At 50.1% G+C, this 17,815-nt stretch overlaps 1 protein-coding gene across 1 annotated transcript in view; it reads left to right on the top strand.

Annotated features, from left to right (window-relative positions):
* Slc29a3 (solute carrier family 29 member 3) overlaps window positions 1-17,815 on the top strand; it is a 34,468-nt gene that overhangs the window by 3,313 nt on the left and 13,340 nt on the right. Inside the window, exon 3 of the mRNA XM_055598870.1 lies at window positions 16,953-17,035. Coding sequence (XP_055454845.1) covers window positions 16,953-17,035 — 83 coding nt within the window. The remainder of the gene's footprint in view (window positions 1-16,952; window positions 17,036-17,815) is intronic.

Raw genomic sequence — 17,815 nt, 5'->3', positions numbered from 1 at the left:
ACAGACACACACACAGACAGACACACCACACACACAGACAGACACACACACCACATACACAGACAGACACACACACCACACAGACATACCACACATACCATATGCACACAGATACAGACACACACCACACACACATACACAGACACACACACCACAAACACACACCACACACACACAGACAGACACACACAGACACACATACACACACCACACAGATACACACAGACAGACACACACACTACACACATACCCACACACACAGAGATAGACACACACACACTCAAAGCTTTCAAATACAGTCATTTAAGCAGAGTCTTGTGATATCCCAGCTAACTGGAGGCCAGGTGACTAGGGGAGGCGGAGTGTACCAGTCTGTTCCTGGTGGCTGGGAGCAAAGTACCACAGACCAGGTGAATGACGTTGCTCTGAGGAAAGGGAGATCACACTGGCTCTTGGTGATAGCCCTAGGATGAGAGGCTGTGTCTGGTGTGGCTTTCTTATTAGTGGCATCTTCAAGTGGCACAAGGCATCTTGTGATGAGGGAAGATGAGCATGTGTTTGTGTGAGCCTGGTTCCCTCCGTCTTCTCATAAAGCTACCAGGATTCAGCTGTGGTGCTCCATTGTGACTCACCACTATCCCCTCTAGACAGCAGAGCTGGCTTCAGTTTCTATCCTCTTAATCCCTCTCAGTGGGGAGTGTGTAAAGGAAAGTTTGGGGACACTCAGACCATATGCTAACTATGACCCATTCAGGTCACTGTGGTCCGGAGCAGGTGGGCAAGAATCATCACTCCAGGCCATCAGAATCCTTTGTTTTATTTCTCTGCCCTGAGGATCCACATCATCCGTAAGTTACCACAGCAACTTTCCCTCCGTGATGGCAGCGGCCATGGTGTGCCCCAAGGAAAGCCACACCATCACAGGGATGAAAAGGCCTAGTAAGGGAGGAGGGCTGAAAGGAGCCCAAATGAACATGGTAAAGGGTGTGTCAAGAGTGGTGTTGGGGCCTGGGAGGCCTGGCTCTTCTCACCTGCAACACTTACGGAGGCAGAGCCAGCTCTTAGGCATGTCAACACAGGAGGCTGACACTGCTGAGCTATTCTCCCCCCGTGGGTCCCTCAGGGACAGGAGGGGATGTGCTAGCAGACCCCAGATGACCCAGTGGCTCCAGAGGTAGCTTCCTTCTTTTTCTTTGGGAGCCCCTGAGTCCTTGACCAGCTCTCCAGAACATGGCTTAGTTTTGTGTCACACAGTGAATGAGTTCTCTGTAAGCATCACTCCAGGACTCCACCCAGCACATGCTTGAATCATTGGCGGCCACTTTCAGAACTACCCATGTAGCTAAAATCCAGGGGACATTGGCCTTCTCTAAGATTTCACATGACTACTGCATATCCCTCCCCACTCATGTGGTTCTGATGTGATCTAGCTAAAGTCCAGGGGACATTGGCCTTCTCTAAGATTTCATATGATTACTGCATTACTCTCACCCTGCTCATGTGGTTCTGATGTGTGGGTGGGGGCCTTTTCTGCAAGCCTATGGATTCCTAGGTGGCTCTAGGAACTGGAGCAGGGGCTGTCACTGCACATGTTACCTGAAGAGATCCTAGGGGCAGACCACAGTGGCTTAGAGTCCTGCTGCCCCATGTGGGACTGTGGGATGGGCAACAGCCTGAGAATTTGCTGGTGACAGGCCCCATTCCACCCAGATCCTGAGTCAGGGCCTGTGTCTTCACGTGGGTGGCTGACAGGCATAGGAAGCCCCCCCGCCCCGGGTGTGTCCTCTTTTGGCTCTGCACCCTCTCTGTGTTCTATGTATATACTGGTTATCCTGCCCTCTTAGGATGGCTGTGGCAATGAGGTCCATTCTTACACAACACGGGCTACAGCCTGCCCGCCCCCTCCCATGTTGTGTAAATAGCATCTCTGGCATTCTTTGGGACTGGCCCCACTCTTTTATGGGCTAGTGACACTAGTCATCCAGCTTTCTGCAGGCCGTGGTGACTGATGCAGCACACTGGGCTTTCTCTGTCCATCTGTCTGTCTCCTCAGGCCAGGGCTAGGCTGTGTGTGCACCTGTCCTACCCTCCTCTGTCCATCCTCAGGCCTGTTTGCCAGAGAAGGGCCAGGGTGCTCGCAGTCCTTCGCAGCTGCAGGCACTCAGCGTTCCAGGTCCTGCTATGATGCTTTATTGCTGCTCTCAAGCGCTGGCAGGTGCAGGCATAGTACCTGCCTGCTACTCGCAGCTCCTGGCTCTTGGCATCAGAGATGAGAGACCTGTCACCCCTCGATTCATGGGCCAGGCTGGGGAAGCAAGCATGCTGGGGCCTTTCTGCATTGGATGGGGCTGTTTTTCTTTGCTGCCTCATTTTTGCCACCCGTTGCCACCCATTTCTCCCCATCTTGCTGATAGCCCCACTTTGCCCCTTGTCCTAAGGGCCACTGAGAGAGGAGGGCAGACAGCCTGTTCCTCTTCAGCCTTCCTCCAGTGTGCTGCTAGGATGGAGGAATTTGGCCCAATAGGAATGTTGCAGCCCCTTCCCATTAAGTCACCTTCAGGGCTATCTCCCACCCCAGGCTCATTTCCTTCTACCCACAGCAGGTCTGGAGATGGTTTAGAAAACCTTGCCACTTTTCCTGCCCACTTCTCTTTGTTCTCTGGAATAAAAACCTCAGATAAAGCCTGTAGGGTCGGGGTGGGAGGGTTGGGGTTGGGGTTGGGGGTGGGGGTGGGGTAGGGTTGGAGGAGCTGGGTTAGGGGGAGTTGGGGGTAGCCACCTGGGACCAAAACCATCAGCACACATAGAATAATTGATGTGTAAGGATAGCTTGGGGTCTTGGGAGTGGTGGAGTGGGGATAGGAAAGTGGAGGTGGTGGTGGTGCTGTGAGGACTCTGGTTTTCTAAGCCCTCCAGGCAAGCCCAGGTGACACAGCCCTGGAAGATCTGAGACAGGGCTCTTTTGAGACAGAAGGGCAGATGCTCTAACAGGTGAAGTAACATGCCCCAGATCACACAGCAAGGGAGGGCTGGGGAGAGAATTGCAATGGGAAATTTGGGTGGGTGTATGATCACAAAACTGAACACCTCCTGAGAGTGGTGTGTAGGAGGCTGCTGTAGGGGTGTGGCCAGGCTGCCTTCTCTTCTGACTTGCAAAACCCTGGGACCTGAGCTCTGTGCTGAGGCTCCACTCCTGGTTGCAGGCCATCAGGATCCTTTACTAACATCCCCAGCAGGACCTTTTAGCTGCTCTCAGCAATTGCTGCAGGCTAGATGAACTGTCCTAGGCCAAGAACAGCAAAGTCAGTCCCCCTCTGCCCCAGATGGGAGAGCAACAGCTCAAGTCTGTGGGTGTTCCCTGGGAAGCCCAGGCGCCTTCTAGGTCACAGGTTCACATTTGCACCCTCAGAGCCCCAGCACTTCTCCATCAGGGTCTCATTATAAAACCCAGGGTGTTGAGCCAAGCTTTGGTGAGCGTGGCCCAGACTCCCCATATAGCAAAGGATGTAGGATCCAGATGACCGGGAGGAGTGCCTTCCCACTGCTCTGTCAGCCCTCAGGTCATACACTGGTAACCACCTGATTAGTGCTTGACCCATGATAATATGTCACAGGGATGTGTGGCACCGATTATAGCGTGGTTTAGGAGGAATGTTTATCCTGATGTAAGGGAGGGCTTTGCTGTAGGGAAGCAGATCTGGGGTCACCATGGCGTACTTTTCAGATGGGTTGGGTTGGCATAGATGTTAAATGAGGCTTCTCCCTAGGGAAGGCCAGGTTTTGACCTGGCTCAGCAGGTGGGGGAACTTATGAAGTCCCACTCCAGAGTTTACAGCCAACTGGTCCTTCTGCCATCGCCGAGCCACAGGATAGACTGCATGTGAGCTGCCCATATAATTAAGGGCAGATACCCACTCCAGGCAAGAAGGGTTAAAAGGAACCAGGATGAGCTGGCTGCTAAAAGAGGAACTAGAAGATGGCTTGTCGGAGGGCTTGTTGGAGATCTTCTGACTGTTACCAAGTCTCTGCTGTGCTGCCTGTACCCACCCACCATTCAGATAATACCCTGATGAATTAATGTTTTGTCCCCAATTTCCATACAGGAAAACTGAGGCTCCCAGGTTTGAGGCCACCAACCCAAGGTGTTTGCTAGCAAGTGGCAGAACTGAGATTTAGACCAAGCCAGAAGCCAGCAGAGCCCCCTGCCCTCATCACCGTGTCTGACTGTCCCTATCCTAACACAGTGGAGTCACTGGGGAGCTGCTACAAACCACCCACCCATCCAGTTCTGACTCACTTGGATGCACACATGTCCAGTTTTGTAGACAAGGTTCACCCAAAGCCAGGGAAGAACCAAGATCAAAGTCATATGGCACTCAGTGGGGTGAAAAGCAACTATCATTACATGGGTTGTGGTTATAATGCCAGAGACTTCAGGGGGCCTTCTTAAAGGACTTCCTGCAGTGTATGTCAAACCTAGCAGTGGGTGGGAAGCCTTTTTCTTGCTAGGAGAACTAGAACAGCCCTACCCGGAAGTCCAAGAAATGACCTCTGCTATAGCAGAGAGCCTGGGAGTCCAGAGCAATGGGTGCTGGTTGCTGGGGCTGGGTGCTGGATGTTGGGTGCTGGGCTGAAGGCCAGAGGACAGGGGCTGGGTGCTGAGAGGCTTGGATAATGTAAGTGCTTTGAGTTTAATTGATTTAATTGACTTCAGTGTGTCTGTGTTGTCTCTGAGCCAGGGATGGCTTTGGATCTCTTTGCTCTGTCCTTGGGAGAAGGGACTGGAATCCTAGTAAGTGTGGCTTGGAAGAGGGCTCCATAGTTCTCCTGTTCCCAGGGCTTAAGGATGGAAGCAGTGGTGTCTATGGAGCCTCAGGATAGGTGTCATCTGAGAAGGATACAAAGAAGATCATAGGAAGACATGAGAAGGGAAGGGGCCTCCTGGCCTTTTGTCTTCTACAAACCTTTGAAGGCTTAGACTGGCCTGGGAACCTCCCGGGCTTTGTGAAGAAGTGGGAAGAGCCTGGGGTCATTTGTGTTCTAAGTTCTCTGTACCTGGGAGAAGGCGGGGCCAGTGCAGCCTCCTGGAGTCATAGCACAGCTGGGAGAGCCCAGTCACATCCCTACCTGTCGTGTGACAAGGATAAGAACTGCTTTGTGGCCCTAGGTCTCTGTGCCAGTGGCATATACATAGTGCTCTGAAACCACAAGGGAAGAAGGTCTGATATTTTTACATGGTTCCTGAGGCCTTTACTGACTCTAGGCCACAGCAGCACCTTTACCAAGCCTTTGCATACGGGCACCGAGCCAACCACTAATTCCGGTGTTTAGCAGGCCTTCATAAGGCATCATCTCCTGGTTCTGTATAGACAGTTCTGCAGGTAGCATCACCCAGCATGAACAGATGCAGGAATCCACTCCCAGCAACATGACATATATACATGATAACTGGGACTAGGCCGAGCACCCTGTATGTCAACCCTGCTCTTATCGCCTGTGTATGCAGTTTTAAATGTTTCCAATTCTTTTTGGCTATAATATTAACTATACCTGGCAAATCCAGTGTCTGTAACATAGCTGCATTTTCAGGAATTGGTGTCTACATATGAAAATGTAACAAGCCCGTCAGCCTATTGTGGAGGTTAGGCCTGTACATAATCTCAGTTGTTCAGGAGGCAGAGGCAAGTTCAAGGCCAGTCTTGGTAACTTAGTGAGACCTTAAAAAAGAAGAAGAAGAAGAAGAAGAAGAAGAAGAAGAAGAAGAAGAAGAAGAAGAAGAAGAAGAAGAAGAAGAAGAGTGTAATGAATGTAATGAATGTAGTGATAGAATATTTGCCTTGAGTATGAGAGGTCCTAGGTTCAGTCCCCAGTAAAACATGGGTTAAGCGAGTGAGTGAATAAAGCGCTTTTCTGCATGCAGGTGTGAGAAAGCAGTGTATAGCAGAGCCAATGGTGTAAGCCAAGCAGGATGGAGATAGTATGCCCTTGGATTTGACCCTGGGCCAGTGTCCTTGGAGACTTTGGGAGTGGATATGGGATATGGGAGTGGATATAGACAGCCTGCTGGGGGTGTTTACTAAATTAACAAGAGTAGGATTATATTGTTGGAGCTGATAAAGAGGTGGCTCAGAGGTTAAGAACACTGGCTGCTCTTGCAGAGGACCCAAGTTCAATTCTCAGCACCAACGCGGTAGCTCACAACTACCAATTCCAGGGGCTCTAATGCCCTCTTCTGGCCTCTGTGGATACCAGGCATGCATAATGGTGCTCTCTCTCTCTCCTTCCTCTCTTTCTCTCATAAATATGTTTTTTTTTTTAAGAGAAAAAGAGAGAGGCCAGAGGAGAAGGCCCCAGGAAATGGTACAACTTACCTGTGGTAAAAAATGAAAAATAAAAAATAAAAAAAGGCAGGTGGCAGCAGGGTGGGGTGGTACAGCACTCAAAGAGAAAGAGACAGGCGGATTGATGTGAGTTCAAGGCCAGTGTGGTCTACAAAGTGAATCCAGGACAGCCAAGATTATACAGAGGAACCCTGTCTTAACCAAAGAGAGAGAGGGAGGGAAACAAGACAGACAGACAGATACACACACACACACACACACACACACACAGAGAGAGAGAGAGAGAGAGAGAGAGAGAGGAAAGACAGGTTGCAAAAGAAAAATAAATGGAACTCTAGCCTGGACCCCTCCCCTTGCTTCCTAGCCTGTCAGGGGCTGTAGCCTGTGATGTAAGAAGCCTCCTGCCATTGTGAGGTGTGAGGACCATGTGTCCTCTGCTGGCAGAGGAGCCGGGTAGAGGTGTGAAGGAATGTGCTGGTGTGTGCTCAGTTGAATAGGGCCTCAGCCCACATCAGTGTTAGGGTGCCTGGTGTATACTTGTTCCCAGCCCTATCCTGCAGACTTGCCTCTCAAGGTACTGATGTGGCTAGCTGCCAGTATAGGAACACTAGTGTCCTAGAGACTGGCAGATTTTAGTGGGACAAGGATTTCTTTCTAAATGGAAAAGAGGTAGACTGCTTGGTCATGAGCTTTTTAAAAGTCAAATCCCAAATAATGGTGCTAGCCCTCACCCTTACACACACTCAAATGTGAATTAAGGGGCCTGCCTGAACCCTGCTGCTCCTCCAAAAGCGGTAACAGTGGCCAGTAGGCTGCAAGGGACTCTAGCTATCTGTTTTCAGTGTGGGTAGACAGGCATCAGGCATAAGGGCCAGTTGCCCCCTCCCTGCTAGCTACCCATCCCTTGGCTTGTGTGGATGGCTGCTGTAAGCCATTTGTAAAACCCAGAGCCAAAAGTGAGTCATTGTTTAAGTTCCTTTGTCTACCATCTGCTGCTAACCACAGTCCAGCCAGCATGTGGTTCCCAGTGACACCTGCGATGGCTCCCTCCTCTGTTCCAGCTCTTCCACTTCACTTGTGGCACTGAGATACAGCTCTGGCCACCTCTGCAGCATTCAGTCCCTTTATATTATCTCTCACCTCTCACTACCCCGGCCCCACTTGTCCCGCCACCCAGGCCCTCCATCTCTTCCTCCTCCCCACGGCTCTCTGTCTGTCTTCGATTTTATTTCTTTCTACATATTCTTTAGACTCCAGAGACAATCTCCCCAGAATGCTAGAAGGTAGGCTGGGCCCCAGTGGTTGGTGTCTTTTTAATGTGGTTGATCATTGTGAGAAAGCTGAGAGCAAAGCTGATTAGAGGCTTTGCACAAACTCAAAGTACTTTTCTTAAGGGAAGTCCCTGGCTGAGAAAGTTGTGCAGGGGCAGTGAAGGGCCGGGCCACTAGACTGTCACTGGTGTATATATATGTGTGTGTGTGTGTTTGTATCTGTGTGAATATGTCTGTGTGAGTATGTGTGCATGTGTGTATATGCCTGTCTGTGTTTGTCTGTGTGTGTGTATGAGTATGTTTGAGTGTGTGTCTGTGTCAGTGTGTGTGCATGTATGTTTGTGTGCCTGTGTGAGTGTGTTTGTGTGTGTGTGTTTGTGTTGTCTGTCTTTATGTGAATGTGTGTGTGTGTGTGTGTGTGTGTGTGAATCCAGTCACAACCTGTCACTTTGGTGCCACATGAATTTTCAGAGAAGTTTGTTGCCACAATGGAAATGTTGTGCATGTAAGTTTGTTGCCACAATGGAAATGCTGTGCATGTAGGAGGAAGCACCTGGCAAGGCTAGTAGAGAGACCCTGAACTGCCATGTGGCATGGTCCTTGTCCCTAAATGATGCATGGGGCCCACCTAGGGTCTTGTGGAGACATGGCTAGATGGGTGATAGGGCTTTTCTAAGAAGACTACCTTCCTGTGTCCTCATGGCTTAAGAGGAAGAGAGACAGTCACTTCTTGTGACTGCCCCTGGTGTGTGTGTGTGTGTGTGTGTGTGTGTGTGTGTGTGTGTGTGTGTGTTTCTCAGGCTCCTTTTTCTCTGGCCCTTCCTTCTGTGGGCCCCCAGAGCCACTGTTTGTCTGGCTGGTTCCCCTGTAGGAGGAATAGAAAGAGGAACAGCAAAGATGCTGGTTTGTCCTAATGGGGCCTAGGGAAGGGTTGGCAGAGGTGGGGTACTGGCAGAAAGAACCCTGCTGTTTTACTCCTTAGCCTAAGGCAGAGAGACCCTGGTTTGGGAGAGCTGGCCTCAGTTTCTGTGTTACACCCTTTTGGTAAATGGGGGCTTCGTGTCCATCTTTATGAGTAAAGAAATTATCGAGACAGTGTCCTTTACTCCCAGGACAGCCTGGTCTACAAAGTGAGTCCAGGACAGCCAAGGGTACACAGAGAAACCCTGTTTCAAAAGAGAGAGAGAGAGAAAGAGAGAGAGATAATTAAAAAAAGAAAAAAGAAAAATAAACAAAAAGTAAAGAGCTGAGGGCTGGAGGGATGACTCGATTGATAAAGTGCCTGCTGTGCAAGCGTGAGGCCCTGAGTTTAGGTTCCCAGCACCCACATCAAAGAGCTTGCAGGAGCAGGGTATGTGTTAACTGCTTCAGAGGGAATAGAGATAAGAAAATCTCTGGAACTTGCTGGCCACAGTCTAGTCCAAGCACTGAGCTTTGGGTGACACTGGCTCAAAGAATAAAATAGAGAACAATGGAAGAGAACACCTGACATTGACCTCTGACCTCCACATTCACAAATACACATCTGTAAGAATACATACCATCTATGTGTATACATGCACAAAATGAGAAGAGACCATGCTGACCCGTAAAATTATCCTATGGAGACCAGAGACCAAACATGTCAGGCTTCCCAGGCCCCAGGATGCTCAGTAAAGTTGCCATCTCAGGCAGGAATGACAGGAGGGACCACATCCCCATGCTTACAGAAAGGTGGGGGCTACACTTGGTCCTAGGACTACCCCTAGTCCACCTGTGTTGTTTGTACAGGCCTGGGCACAAATCAAGTTGTATAGGGCTGGGAGGTGTGTGGATGCCAAAAGATTTGGTAGATGTTTCTCACTAATTCAACAGCCTATCAAACTGGGAGGCTGTAGCCAAGGCTCCAGGGAAGAACATTCCTAACACTCTGAAGCTTCAGGAGACTTTGAACCCTTGGCATTCCTGGGACTACCTCCACGCCCCCCACCCTTGTGTGCACACTCTCTTTTAATGTGTACCCCATATTTTGGACAATACTCACCTTCATTCTAGCCATAACCAAGACATCTTTTTCAAATCAGGGATCAACCCAGGGTTCTAAGACTACCCAGGGTCAGAGGAGAACTCTTGGACCCACTGTGGAAGGTATGGTGCATGATACCAGAAGCCTGGCGATGGAGACCACCTGGCTGAGGAGGTTCTGGGGACCCTACACAGGATGGCCAAGGAGGAAGGCAGACAGAGCTCTCTACAGGAAGGGTGGACCCAAGGCTTTCTAGGGGTCCTGGGAAGAAGGAAGTAAGGACCTGGTAGGGGGAGGGGTATTGAGGTTGAAGTTTTTTTTGTTTGTTTGTTTAAGTTCTTAACCCACAGAGAAGGAAGAGCCAGCCCCAATGGAAAGAGAAAGTGCAGCTGATTCAGGCAGTCTTGTGCAAGGACACAACCAGCACAGGCTAAGGAAAAGCCCCCTTTTTTATGGGGAGGAGGGACAGTGCTTTCTTGGCAGAGAGGTGAAGATGAGTGCTCCCTTTTGGTGCGAAGGGAAGAGGGAGTGCTCCTGACTCTATGCAGACAGGGAAAGTGGGGACACCTTCCAGAAGACCAGGGAGTGCTGCAGGAACTATAAAGTATGAACAAGGACAGAGGGCTAGAGAGGCCTTGCTCTTTGGAGAACAAGATAGTTCTCAATTCACCTTGACCTGAAGATGGCCCAAGGGCTCAAGGGATCAGGGCTGAGGAAACCATCTGATGGGGGTTCCTCATCCTTAGTGACCTGTGGTGGCTAGTCTGGCTGGCTGGAGTTTTTTGAGGCTCTCCTATCTGATTCCAACTTCACTTTGTTCTTCCCTTGGGACTTCTATTCCCTTCCCCCCATGTCCCAGGCCCATGTCCCCTACATGGGAGCTGGGGTACACAGGAAGCCACTGCCTCCCCTCTGTTTACCTCTCACCTTATTCTGACTAGAGTGGACTGTATCAGGATGAGGGTACATCTTTAGCATCCCAGGCCATGGAACCATACAGCCGAAGGCATGAGCCTGCCTGGCCAATCGTTCTTGGTTGCAGCCTGCTCACTGCTGCTAATTTCATGGCCCTGTGATCCAGGTAACGGTCTGCTGCCCTGAGCTACCACCCCTGGGCTGGAATCACTTTTCTTACCCTGCAGGGGCCCTGCTGCCTCCTTCCTCCACTGCAGACTGGAGGTGGGGGCCACATGGAACTGTTCAGTGACTGTAGCTTCAGACTCGGAGGCTGCTGCAGCTCGTGACTAATGTACTCCGCTTATATCAAAGGGCCCTAATGGCATTCCGAGGAGAGAAAGCTTACCAAGGCCTGCCAGAGATAAACAGGCTCACTTCAGGCTCTCCCTACCCAGAGAAACCTCTTTACCTGGATCCTGAGCCCAGAATCAGATTCTTCCAGAAGAGCCGCTTAGCACGGGGCCTCTCAGTGAGGTAGCTGGAGAAAGTTCTCTGCTGGAAAATGGCCTCACATCTGGCTGGCTGGCTCTGCTCAGCTTTTGAATTTCATCTGAAAAGTGGTTCTGTGGTTTCTAGTTTTCACTCCGGAGCACAGTAGATGAAAATGGCTTTCCTTATTACACTGCTAGTGAAACGCAGACCCCCTGCCCTGGCCAGGAGAGGCCTGTCCACACCCAGAGGCCATTGGGAGGCTGCTGGTACCACGCACCCCTCAGCCAAGCTTTGTCCATAGCCTGGGATCTCTCCTACACCTACCTGGGAGGTTTTTGGGGGGGCTGACACCATCAGGAAGAAGCTTGGAAATCTGCCCATGGATGCTCACCATGCTGCCTTCGGTTGTTATTGTTTTATAGTGCTGGGCACGGAGCACAGGGCCTCACCTATGTCTGGCATGCACTCTCTCATTGAGTCACGCCCCAGTCCAGCTGTCCTCTTTAAAGTGATCTCTGCTTCACCACTGACCATGTCCATCCATTCCCTGTAGCCAGTTGAGGGAAGAGTTTTCTTCTTTTTTTTTCTTTCTTTTCTTTTTCCTTCTTTCTTTCTTTCTTTCTCTCTCTCTCTCTCTCTCTCTCTCTTTCTTTCTTTCTTTCTTTTTTTATAACTGTATAGAGCTATTGGCCTGTGTGAATGCCTCGGGGAAGAAGAGAGACAATTCCTATATTCCCTCACTCCTAGTCACCCTGCAGACAGAGAGGTGAGATATTTAAACCCCAACATTTACAGCCTTGGGACAGGAGCAGAAGAGTATGACAATGCCTACAGGAAGAAACATGGCTTGCGTGGAAAGGCTGCAAGAGCTAACTTGGAAGTCTTCTCTAAGCCACTGAGGCAGGTGACACACTGTGGCCATGATGGAGGGCAACTTGTGGGGATTACAGAGTAAAACGGTAGGTGTCCCCACACGTCCAGTGATGCCACCAAGCGTCAGGCACACATCTCTGAAACTTTCCCACAGTGGTTCGATGTGAAGCTCAGTGGACAACTTTGGATGCCAGCCCCCCTGCTTTCCACCTTGTTCATCTCTGAATATGCCAGGCTAGCTGGCCCGTGAGGATCCTGGCTCTATCTCTGTCTCCCATCTCCCCACCTGAACCTTAGGATTATAGACATGTGCACCTGACCCAGCTTTACCTGGGTTCTGGGTTGTACCACTTTTGTTTTGTTTTGTCAGCTCTAAACAATGTGGAATCATCTAAGAAGAGGAATCTCAATTGAGAAAATGCCTCCATCAGATTTCACAAAAATGTCCGTGGGGACATTTTTCTTAACTAATGATTGGTGTGGCAGGGTCCAGACACCAGTGTCACCCCTGCATAAGTGGTCCTGGATGATATAAGGAAGCAGCCTGAGTAAGCTATGAGGAGAAACAAGCCAGTAAGCAGAGTCCTCTATGTATGGTCTGTCAGGTCCTGTCTCTGGGTTTCTGCCCTGATGTTCCCCAGTGATAGAGGGTGACCTGAGCATTGATTGAACCCTTTTTCCCCCGAGTTGCCTTTGGCTATGGTGTTTATCACAGCAATAGTAACCCTAAGACATGGGCATTTACCCCCTGAGCCATCCTCCTCATTCCAGCCTTGGGCTTCTTCTTCGCAAAATGGGGCCTATTCCAAACCTGCCTTGTACTGAATGATTGTAATAAGAACAAAGCTGTGTGGGAGTTTCACTGTTCAAATGTTCCTCGTGGCGTTCAGCTGCCCGCTCCAGTCACCACAGGTGTTAAGGTATTCTTTGATGTCATTGCCCTGAGCCCAAGTCTATAGGATGCAGACAACCCAGGGAAGTGATGGTGGGCATGGAACAAAATAAGGCTTCCCAGGGTGGAACTCGCCTCTTGCTTCCTCAGAGCTGCATCTCGCTTCACACTGACTTTAACCACTCAGAGTGGGACTGATGCACCCCCTGACATTAGCACCCTTGGGGCATGGCTGTCAGGAATCCTAGCAGTGTACCCCGCTAAGGGCAGCAGTTCTCAGGTTGGCTCCCAAAGGAAACATGGTAAGGTAACATCACCTCATGCTGAGGCACTTTAGTTCATGCACGTGTACAAATGCACTGCCTTGTGTGTACTGCACATGGGAAGGGGATACCAGAGTTAAGAGAAAAGGTGCTGTTGGCATGGACAGTGGCTTCCTAGCCTTGTCTAGAGTGGTTCAGAGCTTGTGCCTGGGGCCCATGCTGCTAAGGTGGAAAAGTGTGGAGGCTCCTGCCCTTCTGCATTGTCACTGTCTTCTGCCTGCTATTCCGTGAAGCCCACCTGGCCTTCAGGTCTTCAGGAGGCTGTATAAATAGCACCACCATTGAGCAGCTCTACAGGGCTTAGGCAAAGCTTGGCCTCCATCATGCAGAATCCCTTTGCAGGGATTCTGCCAGGAGTCAGAGGGAGGGGCAAGGAAGTGAGACAGGCACAGAGAATAAACACAGGCTTCAGGACCCTAGAACTGGCCACAGCTTAGCGACAAATACAGCTACCACCCAAATACGTGACTGTCTCCCCAGAAGTCATGGAAGCTGTACCACATTTCAGAACCCCAGTTAGGACAGGGAGAGACAAACCCTTCAATCTGTGAGCACCTTTTCATTTCCTACCTCTTCATTGGTAAGAACATTGATTCAACCCTCACCCCCAACACTCTTCTGGGAATGTTACTAGGCCCTTTGCACAGCAGACAGTATATAGGCCTGGTGGGCCAGGGTAGCACTTATTTTAAGTGTCATTTCCTGAAATCAATGCATTTCCGCAGAGATGTCAAGGTGAGGCTGGAGGGACCAGCATTCCCAGAAAGCAGACCTTTGTTCCCCAGAGGGCGAGTGCAGGCCAGAGGTCTGCCCATGAGAATCCCGGCTCTGTCAGAGAGGCTGGGTTCTCTCTGACTAGGCTAAACTGTTGGAGGGTCAGTTCTAAGCTCAGGTGGGTTTCTGTCAGAACCCAGTACCTGGTGACCAGACACCCGACAGCTTCTGTTCTTGCAGGAGACCAGCCTCAGCAACTTGAGGTCACCTGCAGATCATTGATGTGTGATGTTCCCCAAAGGCCCAGAAGATTGTCTCCTCAAAGTCAGCTGAGGAGAAGTTAGACATCATTTGGTATTGGTTGTCACTCAGTTACATATGCCTGTCACATTTGCTTACTTCTCTCGCCTAGAAGTCCACACTCTATGAATGGAGCATATCCGGCAGTGAATGTCCCTGGGGAAGGTTATGCGGCCATCATACATGGCTGCCACCAGGCTTGGCCTATAATCCCAGATACTTAGGAGGCTGAGATAGGATCAAAAGTTCAAGGTTTGCTTGGACTGTGGGCTGAATTCAAAGACAGCCTGGGTAACTTGGTAAAACTGTGCCTCAAAATAAAGAGGACTATAGCTCAATAGTAGAGTATTTGCTGACAAGTGTGAAGCTCTAGCTTCATTCCCTAATTGCGCATGCGCGCGCACACACACACACACACACACACACACACACAGTCACACATACTCACAGAACACACTCAGTTACACACAAAACACACATTTATACACACACTCAGCCACACTCTCTCATACACAGTTTCTCTTACACAGTGAAACTACCCTATCTTTGAATCAAGATGCATTTTTTAAAATATTTGCATGAGAGGTGCCAAGTCCACCTTATATCACTGTCTGAGCTCTAGTCCCTGTTTGTGGAGTGGCCTGAGTCCCTTCTCCCCATTGGCTTGTTCTTCATAAAGTAGAGAAATGAGCTTAGTCAACAGTGCAGGACTCAGAGTATCCTGCAGTTGTTGGTGCTGAAAAATCGTTCCAACTTTAAAAGGCACAGCCTTCAGCTTGGCTGTGTGCAAACCAGAACATTTAGTTACTTGGAAAATCACCGTCCCTAAAGTACCCAGGGACTTTGAGCCTGGTTGGAAAAGAGCAAAACAGGGTCCCCACCTCCTGTGGCCACAGTTCCAGGTCTGACTAGGGGACGAGGGAGCCTGTCAAGGGCAGGGGGAGCTGTTTCCTCTAGCCCTCATCTGGCCTTTGTTCCTCAGTCTTTTCTTTCCCTCTTCTGCCTGTCTGGCCTCACGTGGACTCAGCCAGTGTGTCAAGAGGTAATTGACTGACTGCCCAGCCCAGGGCAGGCTCTGCTGAGCCCATCAGGGCAGGGACAATGAGGGGCCAGCTCAGAGGCAGAAGGCTATTTCTGAGACTCACGGCTGATGAACTTTGATTAATTTTAAGGCTGTCACCTTATAGTCAGGGTGCCCCTTCCAAAGAGCACAAAGCCCTCTGCAGCATCAAAGGGACCTCAGAGGGTCTGCACTCCAGACCAAGAGGTGCGCAGGACATTTCTGCCTGTGTCTTTGTTCTGTGCCGTCTGTCAAGGCCTGATCGCAGCCTCACTGCCCCAGGACCTCTCCTGGATCCCATGCAGTTTGCACGCTCTCCACTTTCTCCCACCTCCTCCCTGGAACTCCTTGAGACTCATCTCTCTTCTGGTTTGCCAAACAGCAGCAACTGTAAAAACCTAGCAGGAATTCTCACAGCTCTTTGGGTTTGGAGTTGTGAAAAAGCCTTCACACTCCTTCTGTTACTCCCAGTGGGACACACTGATTTCCTGGGGGGTGGGGAGGAGCAGAAGTACATCTTGGTCTCCTTGATGCTACAGAATAAGGGCTTTATGCACGCACATACAAACACACACTCATGCGTGCTGGCTGTTTGTTGCACTCGGCCCCTGTGATCTGTTTCTTTGGTTTTGGGTTGCATTTCTTCAGCACTCCAGAGTGGAATACTCAGATGCTACTCTCTGTTTGCTGAGAGTTAAATGTGTAATCCAGTTAAATCCCTCCTGCTTGTTATACACCTGAATGCTTACTTAGTAAGCCCTTACTACAGCTCGAAGCTCATTTGGGCTTCATGACCAAAGCAAGGCATTCAGCCGTTGGCCAGCTTTCCTCCCTTCTTCATTCCCTCCCTCCCTCTTTCTTTTTCTTCATTCTTTCCGCTCTCCCTCCTTCCCTTCCTTCTTCTATTTCTTTCCCTCCCTCCTTCCCTCTCTTCCTTCATTTTTTCCTTCTTTCCTTTCTCCCATTCTCCTTCCCTCTCTTTCTTTATTTCCTTCCCTCTCTCCATCTTTTCTTCCTTTTTCTCCTTCTCCCTCCCTTCCTCCATAATCCACCTCCTTCTTCTCACTCTGTAGTACTGGGGGATAGAAGGCAGGGTCATCCCATGAAGGCCATGGAGCCTCCCTTCTGCCTCCCTGCCACAGTTTGCTATGGTTGTTTTAAAAGATGAGTATGCCTAGAGATAGTGCCAACATGATCAAGTATCTTTTAATGAGTGGGCAATTGTTGGGGTATTAAGAGCTGCATCCAGTTTGTACTAGGCCAGTCTGTAACCCTGAGTTCCAGCCTGGTGTGTCTGGGAAGGTCCCTCATCCTGCTGGGGGACCTCATCTCCACCTCCATGCCTTATCGAAGAGATGTTTACCTTTGTGGTTTTGACCTGCAGTAGCTTTGTGGGAGCTGAGTTTCCCATAAACTCAAGGTGTGGAAATGTCTAAATGGTGTATTCTGTCAAAGGGCCAACAAGTTTAATAGGATGGGACTTCCCATTTTAGATATATATTGAGCTTCACTCCCATTATCCAGTGTGTGGCTAGGGCAAGTGGAGCACTGGGAGTGTGGGCTTCCCAAGAGCAGAGGACAATGTCAGAGTGTAGCACAGCTGTCATTGGCTGCTGTTGGTTGAATGACTGAGTGAGTGTTAGGCTGGAAATAGGGGTGGGATCACATGGAGTTGGGTGGACTTACCCATGGCTACTAGGTATTTGGGGACAGTGAAAGCAGCTTTCCTCCAAAGCCCTCTCACCCTTGAGTGACAAGCAACCTCCTCCCTTGTGTGTTTCTAGAACTACTTTGAGAGCTACCTGGCGGTTGCCTCCACTGTCCCCTCTTTGCTGTGCCTTGTGGCCAACTTCCTGCTTGTCAACAGGTAGGTCACCATCCTCCCTTGCCTGACCTTCACCCTTGCCTCCTCTATTCTCCCCCAGTCTCTAGCAGGAGTTTTCTGCTTAAATGTTGGTTCCCCTAACTGAAGTCAGGCAGTTCAGCCTTGCCTTGCAGTTGCAGTTCATAGGTTGGACAGGTGCCTGGGCACTCCAGTCAGAGGTCAGTGCTCATTATTTATGGCCACTTACAGTGACAGTCAGGTGATGGCCATCCCCTTTTGGGAGGCTGGTAGGGCTACAGACCTTGCAGCCGGGACACAGTGTGTGGAGCAAGCCCTGAGGGAGCTGTTCTTGCACATGTTCTGAGAACAGCCAGATGCTCACAGCACCCTCTGACTGTCCTACCTCAGGAAGCAGTCAGCTTGCCACTCTGTAATCGGTTGACATTACCAGCTGAAGGATGAATCCCCTACTCAGAGTGGCATCTCATAGGAAATGATTGGGAAAGGCTTCTGGGTAACACAATAGAGGAAGGAATTATTTGAGAGATAAGTAAGTTGGTATGGTTCATAGACTCCACTGGCTGCTCCTTCCTGTCCAGACTCAGTTTGGCTTGACAGTGGTAACAGTGCTAGTACCTCAATCTGCATTTTCCTGAAGCTGCCTGTAGACAATATCCATGGGCTCACTATGGCCCACAATCCTGGGCTTCACTTGGACATGGCTCATAGAAACCTTAGATCCCTGGTGGCAAATTTATTCAGCTCTGGTCACTTAGGAGTAAGTCCTGGGTCTCCAGGAGTTACTGCAAAGCACTCTAAGGC

This window comes from Psammomys obesus, unplaced genomic scaffold (assembly GCF_907164565.1).
Source record: "Psammomys obesus unplaced genomic scaffold, mPsaObe1.curated_primary_1811, whole genome shotgun sequence".
Lineage (NCBI taxonomy): Eukaryota > Metazoa > Chordata > Mammalia > Rodentia > Muridae > Psammomys > Psammomys obesus.
This window is presented reverse-complemented; position numbering and strand designations above follow the sequence as displayed.